This window comes from Pelodiscus sinensis, chromosome 3 (genome assembly GCF_049634645.1).
Source record: "Pelodiscus sinensis isolate JC-2024 chromosome 3, ASM4963464v1, whole genome shotgun sequence".
NCBI classification, from domain to species: domain Eukaryota; kingdom Metazoa; phylum Chordata; order Testudines; family Trionychidae; genus Pelodiscus; species Pelodiscus sinensis.
This window is the reverse complement of record NC_134713.1, coordinates 102,540,023-102,559,788: the sequence shown is the minus strand read 5'-3', so window position 1 is coordinate 102,559,788 and position 19,766 is coordinate 102,540,023. Positions and strand designations below refer to the sequence as shown.

The 19,766-nt window shown below is 40.8% G+C and overlaps 1 protein-coding gene across 12 annotated transcripts in view; it reads right to left on the bottom strand.

Moving 5' to 3' along the window:
* The window catches only part of UTRN (utrophin), a 569,920-nt gene that overhangs the window by 177,514 nt on the left and 372,640 nt on the right, over nt 1–19,766 (bottom strand). For all 12 annotated transcript variants that reach the window (XM_075924350.1, XM_075924351.1, XM_075924354.1 and 9 more), the window contains 2 exons: nt 11,996–12,168; nt 3,208–3,364 (listed from right to left, as the gene is read on the bottom strand). In XM_075924350.1, coding sequence (XP_075780465.1) covers nt 3,208–3,364; nt 11,996–12,168 — 330 coding nt within the window. The remainder of the gene's footprint in view (nt 1–3,207; nt 3,365–11,995; nt 12,169–19,766) is intronic.

Below are 19,766 nucleotides of genomic sequence, written 5' to 3'. Positions count from 1 at the left end.
GGCACCTCTTAAACTTGAGGTATCCAGGCATAAGCCTTTGCAAAGGGACCTTCCTTGTAGGGAAAAAAATGGGGGGAAAACCCCTATCATAGCCAAAGGAGGGGGAGGAAAATGTAAGAAACAGAAAGAACAACCAACTATAACTCTAACAAACATTAACATTGCTAAAGCAATAAACATTCCCATCAAGGTCTCTGCTAGAGATTCTGTCCCCATATCAAGGGCAACTGAGGGCAGCTGGACTGCACAACACTCACTACTCAAAAGTGTGTTCGGGGGAGTGCATGTGCAGTTCAATGGGCACTGCTATTGAAGAGCTTCAACTCTCCAAGCAAGGAATGTAACTGCAGCTAAAGACTGTGTCTAGACTACATCCCTCTTTGGACAGAGGGATGTAAATTAGACATGTCAAAATTGAAAATTAAGCGGGGATTTAAATATCCAATGCTTCATTTGCATAATCACGTAATGGAGCTCTTTCAAAAAAGCGCCATTTTGAAAGTAAAACCTCGGTCTAGACACAATTCTTTCAAAAACGCCAAGCTTTTTCGAAAGATCCCCTACTCCTAAAAAAAATGAGGTTTACAGGATCTTTCGAAAAAGCCTGGTGTTTTCGAAAGAACTGCGTCTAGACCGCGGTTTTACTTTTAAAATGGTGCTTTTTTGAAAAAGCGCCATTACACGATTATGCAAATGAAGCACGGGATATTTAGAGCCCCTCTTCATTTACAATTTTGACGTGTCTAATTTACATCCCTCTGTCGAAAGAGGGATTTAGTCTAGACACAGCCAAAGGGAAGCACCCCTAGGGACACTATATGAAAAAGAAAGGAGAAATAAGCCACCTGCATAAGCCTTTTAGAATTTAGAAGGGATCCTCTTCATTCCACATTTTAAGTACGGATAAGTCAAAGATGTTGGAGGAAGAGAATCAGCAAAAGATCTTTTTCAGTTTTCATACAGAGCACCATTTCGCCACTTGACAGAGAACTGATAAACTACATCGAGGATCAAATCACTGGGTGCAGCTCATCTAGATTTCTCCCTCTGACAATAGGCAACCAACCATGCTACAGAGGAAGATACATCTGAATAGTTCACATTTGGTGCAATGATATACACATGGGAGGAGGACAGAGGACAATAAGTAAAGGATCTCTTCATCACAGTTAAGATAAATGTTAGAATATAGTGTTCTACCTACATCTAAAAAATATGTATCATCACATTATACATCTATTAATTTTGTTGGGTAATACAGTAAAATGCTCAGAATCAAATCTAACACCAGACACTGTGTTAGGGTGTGTCTAGACTACCTAGTTTTGTCGACAAAAGTGGACTTTTGTCGACAAAACTATACCAGTGTCTACACTACCTCTGAGTTCTGTCGACATAACGTCGACAGAACTCAGCAGTTTTGTCGACGCTGGTATACCTCATTTTACGAGGCATAACACCTTCTGTCGACAGAACTCTGTCGACAGAAGGTGTTATTGCCTGTAACATTGCGTCCAGACTACGGAGTTCTGTTGACAAAGCAGCTTGCTTTGTCGACAGAACTCAATGTGTCTGGACGCTCTTTGTCGACGGAAGTTTTGTCGACAGTATCTGTCGACAAAACTTCCGTCGACAAAACGCGGTAGTCTAGACGTACCCTTAGACACCATGTTTCAGCTGAAAGGGTCAAATTCTGCTGTTATGCTTGTGCCTGGGACTCCTATTAAAAGCAAAGAGTCGTATATTAGGGAAATGTTAGTGCATAGCAGCTGGATCCACACACACAGTGAATGACTCGCCGGGGTACTGCAAATTTTCACCAAACCTTGCCACGTACTATTTATCCAGACATGCCCTCAGAAGCTGCACAACTGCATTTAAAAACAGGATTTGGCCCACAGGTTTTGTCATAATTTTAAATGCAATTATTATTTAAATTCTGGAAAATAAATAATCATGTAATAATCTGTAAAGATGCTCCAAAACCTAAAGGTTTGCTATCTAGATATACTTGGTTTGCTCCATAATCTAGCTTCATCCTCCCCCATAACATTAGAGTTACTCCTTAAGCAGAGGAGTGTGGGTGTTTTCTCCTTCATGTTGTCACTATTTCACTTCTACATGGGATGAGTAACTTAATTTCTTTGCTCCTCAGCTTAGCTATCTTTGAGTATAACATCCATTTGAGTCAGGCATTTAAGATCTTTAAATATATTAAAGATTTGTTTTTGTATAGTGCTAGAATACAGTATGTGAAGTTCATTTGAAGATCTGTTGACACTTGTTTGACAGACTTTAAATTATATATTTATCTACTCCAGTCTTCTATTGTCTATCTGATCTTAAAAGAGTCCTTTTTTTCATCACTATGAAGTGTTCACAGATGGTGTCCCTGCAAAAAGAGCATGGTTATTTTTTTTTCTATTTCGTCTGTTTAATTGGCCATGTGGTGGTGGGAGAAACTGTGAACACAAACATATGAACTGTTACGTAACAAACATCTTGTATTTATAGAAATATCATTATTAAAAATGAAGAGAAATATATAGTATCAAAGCAGATTTTTTTAAAAGTTTTCCTATTAGGAGTTATCAACTCCTTAAGCACCTGTACACAAAAGCATTACTAGGAGAGAGCATCTTTCTATTGATCAAAACATTGAATATGAAAAATATCTACATCTCCACAAAACATAGCCATAGAAAAGAAACCAGCGTGATACTGTTGAAGAACTACTTGATGCAACATCTTCTACACATATAATTCTCACTACATATACAAGAATACAATTTGGTTTAATAAGTGTATTTACGTTTTCTTGTGGGCTTTTGTCTGTATTTAATGTACACCAAGATATCTTTACGATAATTGTACTAAATTTAGTTTCCTTGTTGCTTTATAATTTTTGCTCCTCTTGTTTTTATAGGCCCTTGATCAGTTCTGATCACAGAATGACAGACTTACCTGTTTGAAGGTGAAGAGCACCCGGAAAGAGACCAAGTTTTTCTTTAGTAAAAATATATACATGAGCAATTCTGATGTAATTTTAAGTAAAGTTTCTAAATTATACTGATGTGGTAAAAAAAAAAATGTGGCCATGATTTATAAAGGTACACTTCTCAAAATTTATTATTAGGGGAAATTAAAATCTATTTCTCCTTATTTCTCTATTTTAATAAATTTATTTGCTAAATGCAAGCAACTCACTTTACAATGGTCATACTGTTGCTGTAAAGTTGGAACATCCCCTCCAATGGGCATCTGCTTTTTCAGCTCTTCATCTTTCACATTCAGCCATTTGATTAGCTCTTCTAGAGATGTCAGCAGCTTGTTCCACTTGTCTGCATTTGCCTCCAAGTGGGCTCTATGAAAAGATAAAACAGTATCCTACTCAAAGGACTGACCTGAATCCAAAATCTACTTACATTTTATTTGAAGAAACTTGTCCCTTTTAGAGGAGGAACATGTCCCTAACACCTAAATACAAAATAACACCTCAAATGTGCATTAAAACTCAGCACTTTCAATCATTTTGCACTGCAAAAGCAAAGTAATCTGAGACACAACAGTTTGTGGGTAAATGTCTATCTGATGTATGAACCTGTCTCAAATAATGCACACTACATATCTGAGAAGGATGAAAGAACACCCCCCCCCCCATATAAATCTGACCTTGTAGTGCACAAATTAGATATATCTAAACTTTGCACCTCAGTATACTATTTTTGGACTTCTGAAGCAAACTTAAATCTTTCATGCCAGGAACTTGAATCTCTGAGGATGAAAGGAAATATTGTAGACCAACAATTAGAACTAAGGGGTTAATTGTGAATGTCTGAAAACTAATGTATTTACTACATTAACCTGAGTCCGTGATAAGTTACGGAAGTATTGCACAGTAATGCAATTAAAGCATGACCTCACTGTAATTTCTCTTGACAATGGTAAACACATTCCTATTTCCCTCTCTGCTCCATTCCAAACTATCTTGACGTGGGACCTTCAACCAAACCTAACACTTAACAGGCAACTGTACAATCTCATGCCACTTTGTTCTGTACCATTAATATACCTAGTATTTTCTATTCTCTAGTTGGCTTCCCTACATCATCTAGTCAATAACAGTGACATCCCACTGATCCACTTTTATTCCGGTCATTCTGTGCTTTGTCAATTAATTCTGAATCCAACATATAATTACTTACACTGGTAAACAATAATTTCACTTGCCATATGTCAGCCAGGCTACAGAGCAGAACTAAATCCTTTTCAATTTAACTTGCTGCTAGGTCTGTGGTCTCTGCTTTTCTGTTATCAACAAGCAGTATTATCTATTTGGCTTCTGCCTTTTTGAAAATACTTGCTATTTCCATTTTTTAAATCCATTTTAGCTGACACTCATATCTTGACTCTTTCAATGCTACACTATTTCACCTGCCTTCTTCTATGCTGTCAGTGTCCATTGCATTCCAATGAATGCCCACTACTAACAGATAATAATCTGGCAGTACTTATAGGTGCATATTAATGGTACTGAAACATCTACGTCAAGTGGATGATTTTGGGAGTGGTGTGGATTAGGAGTCAAGGTGAGTGAAGGATACTACGTGGATGAACTGGGAAGCATTTGTCAGTGGAATTAACATGGAAGCAAGATTAATTTGCAGAGAGAATGTGTCTCCATGAAGATTGAGTTTGGTGAATTTAATGGAAGAAATCTGTTCTCCTTCACCATGATCCATGAAAGCAGTTAAGCACCTACTTTGTTTTTCGTAAGTGCTTAAATGATCTCCTACCAGAGATGCACGTAAGCATTGATTTCCTAAACTGGGGCTTTTAAGCTTACAGCTTCCCCACTATTTCTCTCTCAATGTTAAATTCAAGTCAGCTGAGACTGAACATAAATCCAGCTTCCTGCCCCACACTGATTCGTGAATGACATATGACAAAGGAGTGCAGAACATGATTTGGAACTCCACATGGTGCCTTGCTCCACAGAATCTTGAAATTCCAAAGGAAGAAAGCCAACAAAACAGGTAAGTGGCCCAGTTGGACCTATTAAGGCCTGAAACAAACAATATATTTTCCATGTCTGCTGTTTTAAATCGAATAAAGACTTGTATCAAGATACTGCACCGTACCTGCAAACTTCAACTGTACCCATTCAACACACTTCACCCCAGAGATTACCATGTTATATAAGTAAAATGAGGAGCTTCATGTCCACAGTTGCCCTCTTTATATATTAAACTCAGGGAACTCCAGGGTTTGTCAACACTCTGCCTTCTCAATCACTACATGGCACCAGCCCTCCTTGCAGTACACGGAAATTATATTATGCTTTCTATTGCATTTGTTAGTGCCCTCTTTGGTGCATTTTTTTAAGGAAACAAGACCATGATTTTGGCTCACTGCTTTGCAGTTGAACTCAGAGCAGGACCACCAATGGCAGGCAAAGTGGGAAGCTGCCTTGCAGCCCGGCAATTTAAAAGGGCCCATAACTACTGGCAGTGGTAGAAGCTGGAGCCCTAAGCCCTTTACATTGCCACTGAAGCCCCAAGCAGAGCTAAAGGGCTTGCTGGGGGAAGCTAGCCCCAATCACTGCCCCTTCTGCCCCTCCATGAAGAATATCTTCAGCTCAGAGAGTGTTCTTTCTTAATAAAAGTAATATCTCTAGCCCCATTTAATTTACTTGTGCTGAAATGAGACATTTATGAAGACTGAAGACAAATAAGAATTAGATTTTTTTTAAAAAAACCATGCCTATCTAAAAGCTGGCGTTGCCTGAGGTTTTACAATTCTGTTCCAGCTGTTTAGAAGACTTCCCCATATGCAAAGTAAATTAGAACTCTGGGAGAAAAAATATATGTCACTAGTCAGATATTTAAATGACACTTTAACAGTGGTTCACTGTTAATTTAACAGTCCCTGCAATAATATTCATCATAACTGAACTAATTTGGTATTAATGTGAATTTTGTGGTATACAATACTAGATTAAAATCAGTACAATTTACTATTAATGAGTATCCACTTGCGTGCCAGATTAATGACAGCAGCAGAACATTACCAGCATATATTTTCAAAGTCTGCAAAAGACTAGATGGTCAGAAAAAGCAAATTAAGTAATATAAAAGAACCTTCTCCTTAGAAATGAAAATGAAGTATCTCACAAGAAACATTGTAAAGAGATATAAAAGAAATGCATACTAAATATGAGAATCATTGTTTATTTTAACCCCACATTCCTGCTTTTATTTCAAGACTAGTACACTTACCAGACATTGCTTGGGTCCTTAAGAAGGGGCTCAGGGCAGAGCCGGCCCAAGCTACAGGCTGACCGGGCTACTGCCCAGGGCTCCTCATTGTAGGGGGTGCCACGTGGGACTGCTGGAAAGGGCATGGGCGGGGCCATGCATATGCCAGGTGCCAGGGGCGGGGCTGCGCATGCACCACACTCCCGGGGGCAGCGCCGTGCTCCTGTGGTGCACGAATGGTTCGGGCCGGCCCTGGCTCAGGGCAGAGGGCTAGAGCAGTGTTTCTCAACCAGTGGTACAAGTACCCTTAGGGGTACTCGAGAGAAGTCTGGGGGGTACGTCAACACAACTGAGATTTGAGAAACTGAATTTTAATTTTAAGTTTTACAGCGTTTTGTTATTTTTGTACTTTTTTCTCCCAAAAATTTCACTGCCCACTCGGCTACAATTAAGTTGTTTAGACAAATGTGTTGCAATGGTAGAAAAAAAATGTGTGTGTCTGGAAACTGTAAGTATTGGGGGGTACTTATAATTTATTTTAAAAAAGGGGTACTTTATAAAAAAGGTTGAGGAACACTAGGCTAGAGGACTTGGAGGTGTGTGCGTGTGTGTGTGTGTGTGCAGGAGTCAGGATTGGGGGGTATAGAGGAGCTCTGTTTGTGTGTGTATAGAGGGATCAGAGGGGACCTCACCTGAGATACCAAGGCTGGTTGCTCCTCTCCTTCCTTCCTTGTCAGGGAGTGAGAGCAAAGTACGCAGCTTGTCTGCCCCCTACTCTCACAAATATATAGTAGACTACATCTTACAGAAGTGTCATATATATCTGCTGTTGTTGATTGGAAACATGCTCAGCTTTACAAAGGAACACTGAGGCTTTTGATGAAATTCTGCTTGGGGTATATGCTAAGCAGAAGTGAGAAAAAAAACATTGTCAGATTTGGATTTCAGCCACCAGGTTCAGTGAATCTATTTTCTAACCTCATCTGTGTTTGTGACACAGGCACCTGTAGGGATAGAGCTAGTAATAGGAGCAAATGAGGAGGGTCTGGAAGGCTTCTTAGTGCTTTTGGGGACTTTTGTTTTTCTCTCATGCCTCCAGGAGAGAATAATCTGCTTGGAGACTGGTCCTGGCCTAAAAAGATTTTCCTTTAGTAACTTAGCCTGCAAGGAAAGCACTGTGTCTGTACTATCCCAAAGCTGACCATGCAAAATCAAATTTAGGGCTAATTCTCTAGTCAAGGAGGTACAGGCAGTCCCCGGGTTACGTACAAGATAAGGACTGTAGGTTTGTTCTTAAGTTGAATCTGTATGTAAGTCGGAACTGGCGTCCAGAATCAGCCGCTGCTGAAACTGATCAGTTTCAACAGCGGCTGAATCTGGACGCCAGTTCTGACTTACATACAGATTCAACTTAAGAACCCCAGGCATCCCCAAGTCAGCTGCTGCTGAAACTGATCAGCGGCTGATTCCAGGAAGCCCGGGGCACAGGCTTCCTGTAGTCAGCCACTGGTCAGTTTCAGCAGCGGCTGACTTGGGGACTCCTGGGGCAGAGCAGCTGGGCTACTGCTGGGTTGGTCCAGTAGCGCTGCCGCTCCTCAGCGCTACTGGACCAACCCAGCAGCACCCAAGCTGCTCTGCCCCAGGCGTCCTGATTCAGCCGCTGCTGAAACTGACCAGCAGTGGCTGAATCAGGACGCCTGGGGCAGAGTAGCTGGGGGTGCTGCCGGGTTGGTCCACTAGCACCCAGAGTGGCGCTACGGGACCAACTGGCAGCGCCCCAGCTGCTGTACCACAGGCGTCCGGAGCAAAGCCGCGGAGCACGGGGGCAGCGGGACAGCCCAGATGCGCCGTGGCTGTCCTGCTGCCCTTGGGCTCCGTGGCTTTGCTCTGCTTTGTTCCCTGTCCCCCTGGTCTACAGACCAGGGGGACGGGGAGCAAAGCGGCGGAACATGCGGGCAGCGGACAGCCCAGATGCGTCTGGGCTGTCCGCGTGCTCCGCCGCTTTGCTCCCCGTCCCCCTGGTCTGCAGACCAGGGGGACGGGGAGCAAAGCAGAGCAAAGCAGAGCAAAGCCGCGGAGCACACGGTCAGAGAACAGCCCAAACGCGTCTGGGCTGTCCGCTGGCCGCGTGCTCCGCGGCTTTGCTCTGCTTTGGTCCCCGTCCCCCAAAGAAGAGCAAAGCTGCGGAGCACACGGCCAGCGGACAGCCCACACGCGTCTGGGCTGTCCGCTGACCACGTGTTCCGCCGCTTTGCTTCCTCTCCCTGGTCTGCTGGAAACCAGGGAGAGGGAGGGCCCCGTTCGTAACTGCGGATCCGACATAAGTCGGATCCGCGTAACTCGGGGACTGCCTGTATACAGAAATCCACTTTAAACTCCTTTAAAGTCAACAGAAAGGGCTTGGTGGAGTAGTCTCACTGGTTATAAAAATGGACCTAAATGGCTAACTTCAGCCTAAACAAGTAATGTAGACAAGGCCTAAGATTCCTCTGGTATTAGCAAGAAGAGAGATGCAACCCAAGTATCAGATTGTGGGTGATGACACAAACACCAGAAATATAAATTTTCAAGTAGCTTCTGGACTGCGTCTGAAAGTACACCTCTAAACACTAGCAGCCTTTTCAAACTATAGCTGTCTTTACATGTGCCAACAAACAAGGAAACTCATCATTCTGCATAAAATCTGCTCTTGTAAACAGGGTTAGTATGAGGCTCAATGTACCACTTGAGTGTCACATAAGCTGAATGTTAAGGATTTAAGTGGGATACAAGTGTTGCATGAGTTCTTGCGGTAGCACAGAATGAATACACTCAGTGCCTATTCAGTAAGTGCTAAAGCTCAGATACAAAAGTGCACATGACTGGAAATTTTAGTCTGTAAAAGAAATGGAACATTCCTAATCTGGGCACAATACAAAACCAGGAAACAAAATCACAACCCAAGTCAGACTTTTGAAACATCAATACTAGCTTATAAAATATTATTTGTGGCTCTTCCCAGATCTAGCCCAATTTCACTTACATTTCACCACTCAGTCCAGGCACATCAAGAAACAGAATCTTCAAAGACAACAATTAGAGAAACTCGGTATTCACACTAACAATATTATCACTTGCCCCCCTCTCAATTTTTTTTTATTCCCTGATTTAGACAAGAGGCCTGTGATTGAAGCATGGTGCTGAATGAGCAGAACCACAAACATTGTCCTTACAGTTACATTAGGAAAAAGTTTAATCTGTTTTCATATGTCTATATTGGCAAACTCTTCCCAGACCGTCTTTTAGCTACATATTCATAATGATATGATGTGCAGTAGCGTAGTGGACATCATCACTAATTACACCCACACAGCTAATAATAATGATGTCCCATGGACAGAATGTTGCTTGGTATTCACAGAAATTAAAAATAGTTTGACATTAAAAAAAAAAGTATCTCCACAAACCTTCCATTTACAATAGCAATCATAGTTTTCTGCAAGCTTGGGAATTAATGACTGACTGGGGTAAATGACTTGAGGGCAATTTGGACCATTAATTTCTTCCAAATGATCATTAATCCCCAGGAAAGGCCAAGTAACTCAGCTGTTATTGCTGGAACTCTGCAGCTGTTGATTCAACTATAACATACAAATGTCTTTTTAGTCTCCCTCTTTTGGAGATTTATTTGGTGACTGAAGCTCATGGAAATTCAAGTTTAAAAGCACTTGCAGAGACCGACCTACTCAATGATTAGTGAAGCAAGCTCCTTTCTAAACTCTGCTAGAGCCCTCAAATGCCATGATCTGCTATTCTGGCAGTGGGCTTTTGTTGAGCCAAGGCTGCCCCTAGAGCTTGTCTGCACAGCAGTTCAGTGATATGGGTAAGTGGAGTCTAAAATTAAATGACTTAAGTCATTGGTCCCTTTAGTTCATAATTTAAACTGTTGTGCCAAGTCAAATCTTGACTGAATTTTCTGGCCTTTGGATAATTCATACCAATAGTTAACGTTCCTGAAATAGGATGTAGTACAGTTTGCTTTAATCAATATCAAAGTAATAGCCATTAAAAACCTCTGTAAAGGCACTCACAACTAATTAATTTTAATATAGAATTCATTTCAGTCCTTGTAACAATATTATCTTCTTGCAATATGATAATTAAACATTTTAATGTAGAGTATTGTATAACATTGGATCGAATGTTCCAAAAGAGATGCTTCAGGAATTCTTTTGGGGAAGGTCTATGGCCTGTATTATACAGGAGCTCCGACTAGATCATGACGTCTCAAATTTCATTGCACTGCAGCTCCCTTCTGAAAACAAAAATTACTATGTAACTCCAGGAGAGGGGACTGAAGCCTGAGCCCCGCGGCTGTGAGTGGAGAGGTAAGGGGGCAAAGCTGAAGGCCAAGGGCTTCAGCTCCAGGCGGGAGGCCTCTAACCTAAGTCTCATCACCTATGGCTGAATCCCTCAGACTTTTGCTTCAGCCCTGAGTGGTAGGGCTATGGCTTCAGCTTTGGCTCTGGGCCCTAGCAACTACAGGCTCTGGTGACCCCTATTACTCATTTCAGAGTAATAACCTACTATTTAAGAAACACTGATCTAGATGATCACAATGGTCCCTTACAGCCTTAGCATCTATGAACATTTGAGAAGGCAGGTAGTTTCTCGCTTTGCACTGGTGTGCTGGTAAGATTCAAAACTGAGTAAATGGACAATCTATTTGCTTTTAAACTTTTTTTCATAAATCATCATCTGCAAAGATCTTTCTTCACACACACACACACACACACACACACACACACACACACACACACACACACACACACGACGTGTATCCTATAAAAATACTAACTTCAGTTAAAACTATAGATTCTCCTCACACCAAATGTAACCCTGGAGAGAGCTTCTGATGTGCAACACTATGATAGGAGCACCAGACACACTTTCAGCGAAACTTACTAGCATGTGCAGCTTAGGGATGTTAAATATCAGTTAACTGAACAGTCTATTAACCTTATGAATTCATAATGGTTATTTAACTATTCTATAGTACCAGGGGGCGGGGCCAGCAGCCAGTGCACTGCAGGCCCACTGTGGAGAAGTCCCCTGCCACGTTACACTGCTGCCTCTGTATCAGAGACAGCAGCGTGGGGTGCCAGGCAGGAGCTGGTCCATAAGGTGACCAAGTTTAAAAACCAATCCCCTCGCAGACCGGATGCCTTTCACCCTGCACCCTGCATCAGAGGCAGCAGTGCGGATGGCAGCAGTCCCTGTCCAGGGGAGGTCTAAGCTCCTGGACCTGGTATGAGCCAGGACTGAGCCGGGCTGCCTGCCCGCCTAGCTCCTAATACACTTCAAATGTGCAGCTGCAACAAGGGTAGGTCCTGGACCCATTGCAAGCCAGGACTGAGCTGGGCTGATGGTCAGCCTGCTAAATAATTTACTGGTAAGAGGGAGGGGAATGTGTGTAGGCTATAGCACTAATCTATAAGCTTTTGCGTATCGGTTAATCAACTACACTATTCCATCCCTAGTGCAGCTGTAACTTGCCAGTTCATACACCACCAAAAAGAGAGTTACCTAAAAGGTTAAACCTCCATAATCAGTAAATGCACAAAATTCTTATATTTGAGCCCAAAAGACTTCTTAAAAAAGAAAACCGACTTCTCTCTTTGATAGTACAGCAATATTTTAGAATAGCAATAAAATCTGAGACTCTGTCCCATTCTTGCTTTGATGCTTCTATCACTAACCTGATGCTGGCTGACTTTGCCTTTAAGTCATTCCAGCGCTGGTTCATGTCATCAAGTCGGTGCTGGAGCAGCGCTGCTTCCTCAGAGTTTCCCAGGGCTTTTACCATTTTATGTCTGTTTCCATCAATGCTCTTGAAGATGTCATTGTGGGCATCAATCTCAGCCTGGATGTCCTGGAAAAACAAAAAGAGAAAAACCCAGGCCTGTTAGTTCTGTAACTAGAGCAGAAGGGATATTGTTTGTTGAGAGCTTTCTCCCCATGCCCCCACTCTACCTCTGATGAAATTGCCAGTTGCCAAGATTGCAACATTGGAGTTATTTTGCAACATTTTTTACTGACCAGAAAATTATCTGGATGTTTAAAAAAAGAGTCACCTTTCCATAAAAATCTATACTTACAAAATGTCAAAGAAATGCCAAAAGGGGGGGGGGGGGAATCTCTCAACCCCAAGCTCTCTAGAGCAGTGAGCATGGTGCTGAGAGCCAGGAGACAGAGTTCTATTTCTACCACTGGTTGACCTTAATAACATTTTGCAATTGTACAGATTAATCCTCAAACTATGTAGATAACTATCATAATCCCTGTTTTACAAATGGGGAAATAGGAGTTATAACTATTAAGTGGGTTGTCCTAGGCCACACAGCAAGTCAATGTGGGAACTAAACCTCCTGAATCAGAATCCTATGCTGAATGTCTCCAGATTAGTTCCTCCTCTGCGAATGGCATACTCTCTCTGGCTTTCAAAAGTTTCATGGAGCAAAGAGCACAAATCCCACTGACATTACTATTACAAATATTAATAAATAATAATAAAATAGGAATTAATTTACTCACTGTCCTTTATGTCTTTGCAATCACCCATAATGTAAAATAGAAGTCATGTCACCTGGCTATCTGTTGATGCACAAATGAAGTCACTTACAACTTCAAATGTCATTTAACATGATGACTACTACCACCACCATTTCTTTCCTGCAGCATATAACATTTACAAATGCACTCCCAAGTCTTCACATGCAGAAAGTATGTAATCTCAAGCTGAGTCACACTCACTTGCTCCTTAGCTCTTTAAAATATAGCAGGAAATTCATGTACATACCCAATGATATCCACTCCTCCTACAGTGCTTTAGGCTATCTAGTCTAGTTAGAAACATTCACAGTGTATTCCCACAAATTAGATCTAATTTTCCTGACTCTGCTACTACAGCAATCACTAAAATCTTTTTCCAGTTCAACTACTGCACACTAACTTTTGCTATATCTAACATAGTATATATGAGAAGGCAGGATATAGTATCACGTTATGCACTAGATACCACCTTTGAAAAAAATAATTGAAGTAAAACTTGGCTGCAAGTTCCTCAATTCCCAACCCTTCAAATGACATGTGGAGTTTTTCGCCCTTATCTGCACCCCCGCACCTCTGCCAATCTCATATCTATTCCAAAAGACATTACTACTCTAGTCCATCAAATCAAGCACATCCCAGCCTTCATTAAAACAAAATGCTACAGTACTAACATTGAAAGAAGCTCCAGTGTGATGGGCCACTGTTTTCTAACATCTGTGCATGAATGTATAAATAAACAAATGTAAATGAATGAAAGAGCCATGGGACGCCCTGCAAATTGCAATGCGATCAGTCATCAAAGATCATCACAGAAACTCAGTGGAGATACAAACAAAAAATTCTTTTTTCAGGTGGAACAAATTCAGTAAGTGTGGAATATCTAAAAGGTTTTATTCTTACAAACTCTCTTCAACATAGTCTCTTCCTGGTGGGCTTTTAAACATGTTCCCAAGGGGGTGGTACTGCATCTAAAAACAGCTGTTTTGCATGGAATAGACATTTGGGGATGCACTGAGTGTTGGTGTTTACTTGCGATGCAGTGAAACTCAACTATACTCCTTCAAAAATAAGATGAACAGCTGAAAAATGAAATCTTTGGGGGAGAGTCCATATTTGACAGAAATCATGGACTGCAAAAAACATGTTGTTAGAAACTCCCCCCCCCCCCCCCCCGTAAAAAGTTTGGCCAGGCCGCTCTTGCTATAGTGGGCTGCAGTACTCCTCGGGAGAAACCAGCTGCACCCTTCCTGCATACCATTGCCTTTAGAAAAAGGGAAGGTGTGAAAAGGGGAAAATAGCCTCAGACTCTCCCACCCATCACCTTGGCGTGAGAACTGCGGGGCTTACCTGGTCACATGAAACCTGCTCAGTTTCGGCCCAATCCCTGGGACACAGACCCCCCACTTGGTGACCATTGGGACATATATGGTAATATGCAAGTGCGGGAAAGCAATGTGCAGATTTGGGGAGAAATACCCATCGCACAGTTCGCTCGAGGAGGTCTTCGCAACACACGTACCACCATACGTGTGCCTTCCCGTATACTTCAAAGCACTGCCAGCCTGATCAACCAACCAGCCACCTCCCCCGACTCTCAGGCGTAACCAAGGCCTTCGCAAACGAACCAATATCTTTGAAATGTTCCGTGTGCTGTGTAAGTTGGTATGCATGATTTGATTTTTTTTCTTGTTGTATAAGCTTCGTGTTGTAGTTGTTTTGCGTAGTACATAGAGTTTGTAGTTATCACTGTTATTTAATTAGTGTAGCTGGATATTTTTAGAATAGAGACTATTCCCCTTGCCATTCCCATCCTTATATCTCTGACACGTTTAACTAGCAATCATAGAATAAATATAATAAATACTGTAAATTCTTTATTAATACGGTCTATTAAAATCTTAGAATAAATACTATAAATTCATCACTGTTACAAATAAATATTTTTTATTTGCTAAAACGGTCCACCTGGTTCTGTCCTTCCCCACCTTGGGTATGCATCACCGGACCTGTGATTCTCGCGACACATGTATGTGTCTATTCTGTGCCTCAGTTTCAACTCTAAAACAAGGACAATGATGCTAGTTTTGCTTTGAAGACCTTAGTGATATATTTCTCCTCATTCTGAGAACAGATTCTATGAAAGGGATACTACTGGAATGAACTGGAAGCTGATTTACGCAGCAGCAGCAATAAATTCTAACAACCTTTATATACCCATGAGCAGGGTTCGCTGAACCGCGCTGTTCGGACATCTGCACATGCGCAGATTGCCCGAACCCGGCTCTTCCGGGTTACAATCTACTCGCCACAGGCGAGTAGATTGTATTATTTGTCAAGCCCTGCCCATGAGAGTATCTATGGTTCTGATCCTTCAACTTTAAACATTCAGGGAGAGGCCTGCAAATGTGTAGAATCACCTTAATATCAATGAGATTCTGCACAGTTGCAAATGTCTGATCTTGTAAGAATGGGAGACTGAATTATCTAAGAACATATACTTCAATGTCACCCCCCATTCTAGTAAACATTTCACAGATCTACCCAGGCCTCCTTTTTCAATCTTACCTCTCACTCCCAAAGCTGTAAACCAAGTGTAGCCAAAATGATTTCTAATTTTATGACAAGAATATTCACTTTGGACTAGTTCAAATCTCTATATAAAATTTCAACCTTGATTTAACTGAAAAGGGACACTGGTCAGTATGCATGGTTAGAAGGTCAAAAATAATATTTTTTTCCAAAACGGTTTTAATTCTTGCATTTGAAGAAATGGTGTATAAGCTTGCATGACAACAGAGACCTGACACAACAGAGCCTATGAAGAGAAGGGCTCCACTACTACAGATAGCAGCAAGCCCCAGCACAGCTGGTAGGTGTGGAAAGGGCGGATGGTGGAAGGTAACAGATGGACATTAGAAGAGCTATTTGCCTACACTGTAAAGACAAAAGGACCTTGAAGATTTTCAATCTAGCCATTTTCCACTGTTTACAGACTGACTAGGATGAAAGCCTCTGCCTTTCCATCCCACTCACAAACCTTTATTCTAGCAGTTCCCTCTACTTCCCATTCACTGCACTACCCCTTACTGACCTATGATTCACTGCACTACCCCTACTCTCCCCTGTACAACTACCACTTTCATGTCCTCTTGCCTGCCTGAGAGTGTCTCATTTCAATAGTGGGCAGCCCACCTTTGTGACATTGTGCCTCCTGCTCCCAATTTATGCTCGTCCTGATCCACTGCCCCTTTTTTCCATGCATTCTTCCCAGACTCGTGCCCATTCACATTCTACACCCCCTTTTTCCCGTGTCCTGCAATTCCTAACAATCTTCATCCATTATTACTATTTCTGAATTGCAGCACTACAGCCTGGGGTGAGTAGCTGGTCAATTTCTATTTTTTGACATTTTAAAATATTTTTAAACATCTCTCTAATTCACAGAAGGTATGTTATTAGTCCCTAGGGATCAAACGACATATGTCAGGCTTCCCCAAATAGCATGTTAGAGATACAAAAACTATATTAAATAACAATGTAGTTTAATAGCAGAAATCGATTATGGAAAAATCCTACAGAATTTAATACAAAATTTCTATAAGTTTCCTTGTAATGAGGGCTTCAAATTTAATAAAATGTTGTTCTGCTGTAAAATTCTATAGGTTTTAAAGAATGTCTATATAACGTCCATTAAATTTCCATAAAGAGCTACTGGTTTCATTCCAAGGAATCTCAGTAAGAATTTCCCATAAAGTAGAGACTGTAGTGAGGTTTTAAGAGTGAAAATCCCTAGAAGGCAACAACATCAGCTATTTTGCCATTATGGCTTTATTTTGTCACTCTCTCCATCTGCCACCCTCTACTCCTGACCTCTAAGGGCTATGACTGCTCCACAAGAGAATTCAAGCACTGTGGAAAGCTCTCTCAACTGGAATATATCCATGCACGTGAATTGCAACCAACTGGGAACAGCATCATGCCAGATAGACAACAGCCAAAACATCTCTATTTGGCCACTACTACTGAGAGTCCACAAACGTTAGCAAGCAGTGGAGTCTCCTTAAGGCAGATGACTTGCTCTGTTTTGAATCAGACACATTATTGTATTCACCTACTATTGCTGTAAGTGGCCTCGAGTGCACTTGTGTGGCAGATTCCCTGCTCACTAGACTCCATTGCATCAAGGGCTTCATATGTCTTATGGGAAGAATACATGTTAATTATGTGCTTTTCTCCCCCAAAGAAGAAAAAAGTTGTGCCTCCAGGTCCCCCAAGCCAATTAAGAAATATAATAAATAGCCTCAAGAGAAACAACGAACACATTTCCTTTCTTCTAACCTCAGAAGAGAATTCTGATTTCTGAAGGATTCCTCCCAACTCCCATACCACAGAAGCCTGCAGTTGTCTGCTTGTAGGCAATCAATTCACAAAGAGAAGAGTGGTGCTCATGCACGCACAAACCCTTGGGTAGAACTGCCACTCTCATAAATCTAGTATTGCCAGAACTGCATATAAAAAGATATTAAACCGTCTTAAATGTCGCACAGACAGCATTGCCCATCGTTATATCTATTGTGATTACTGTGTAAGTAGGTCAAAGCAGTATACAACAGAAATAGGCTAGAGTATGGCAGTAACTTAAGCGCTGTTTAAGCTCTCAGATACTTTGTAAGAAGAGTTTTTTTCAAGAGGGAAAAAAAACAGTGGATAATATTATTCATGTGCTTATTTTCCATGCTCATATCAAAATCTTGCATTGTAACTGAGTTAACAAGAAGCTGACTCAGCTCTCAATCAAACTTGTAGATAAAAGCTTAACAGGGGACATGCCACATGGGCAAGAATTATTTTAACAACATGAAAAATTATTTGTTTCATAAGCGTCAGATTTCAAAGAGTGTTGACACGTTAATTTAGTTAGTATTGGACAACTTCTGCAGCCCAGTCGCTTAATCTAAAGGACATAATAAATTAAGTTCTATTAATTCCAGCAGTTACATCTTTAGGATTGACTAAAACTAACATAGCAAAACTCAAATCAGGGTCATGTGACTCTTACTTTTTCACGCGAGGTGCTCATGCTTTGTAATGCCTTCTAGCTATAGGCATTACTATCACAGTAATAACACTTGTAATTTTCTCCTTACAACATGTATTCATGCTTTCACAAAGTTAAGAGTAGCTTCAAGGCAGTACCTCTCATGCTGTTAGTATTCCATTATGCTGAAGGATGAACATGATGTGTGCATGTGTGCAAATGTTTATTGGTGTCATGGGGGAAATACACACGAGGAAAAGTCATTCTGAAACTCTGATCACAAGACAAGTAGTAAATGTTGCATATATATTACTAACATTTTCTGAAGATTCACTCTCCTATACTGTATTAGAAATTCTGCAGAAAATGTTCCAGTATACAAAATGTGTAGACACCAGGGTTCTGTGTAGTACAAAAGAAACACACTAGTTCTGGCATCACACTACTTTCTAAAAATGTTAAATGGCCCAAAGGCACCAAGAAAAAAATGAAGCTTACTAACATCTGGTGTCTGACCTCAGCTTTTAAGACTAACAGCAGCAATTACAGCACAAACGACCAGACATTGCCTACAAATTACTGACTTTCAGAGTGGTTAAGTGTAGCAAATGATTCATGTTACACATGCTATATACCTATTAAGAAAAAAGACATTCACACACTAATAGATCCTTTTGTTGTCATAAAATTTGTCACCTGCTGTTACCAGCTGTCACTGGAAGACACTTTTTCATTCATAATCAGTACACTACCCATTTCACTGTCTCTGCAAACTAGCTGCTCAGTCGCAGATGAAATTGCTGTTGAAGACACCACAGAAAGCTCTCACTTATGACGCTTTTCAGAATAGTGATGCTGATTTTGAAATAAAATGAAATTATTAAACAAACTATCCATCCAAAGACAAGAAGAAATAACCTTCCCTGTATTCAACAAATAATCTATGTTCAGTTTTCATCTGGAACTATATTGATAATGTCACTTTTAGAGTTGTTTAGGCAGCAAAAGTGTTTATTTATAACAAAAATTGCATAGAGGCCATGAACAGGTTTTAGCAGTTTAGGGCTTGAGGGTGTAGCTTTCTTTCTTTTCCTACTGAATCTTGAATTAATCAACCATTCTTTTTAAAGCTGAACATTTTGGGAAAAAACATTTATTTTCCCTTCCAACTGTTGTTCACTATAACACCAGCAGTGTTACTATGTATTTTCTATGGGGGAAAAAACCCCAAAACATGTGAAAATATAGTTAAGTGGAGCCAAGCTAAAGATTCTGTTACATGCACACACACTCCTGGTCTCAAAAGTGCTGGCACTTAGATTAATCGAAAAATGTGTCATTTTCCTCTAAGTACCATACACTCTAATCAATGTAATAACTACATAACCAAACATCCTGCCTCTCAGCATTATCATGGTTTTGTGATAAAGGAAAATCTAACTACATTGGGAGGAGGGGGAGAAGATGGTGTAGGGAGAGCAATATTCCAATCTGAGGAAGTCATTCTGATGTTAAATTTGCTCTGAAGTTCTTTAGTATCACAAAAATAATTTTCACTTAAATTAATAGCAAGTTATGAAACACTTTCCCCCACAGCAAATTATGTGAAATCACAAGTACCATGGAAATCACCATGGTACTGATGACTGAGCAATATTTATTACTTCTGTAACTTACTTTGAGAGAGAGAAAGGAGGTTAGTAACAGAGTAAATGCTTCAACAGTATCCCTACCAGCTGTGAAGAAAGAAAGGAAGAGAGAGTATTACTTCAAAATATGTGGGAGTTGACATCTAAGGAATTAGATAAATAGAAAATGAAGTTGGTAAAATTAGAATGACCTGCCCTTTTGTTTGTCTGAAAAATAATAAATACTTGAAA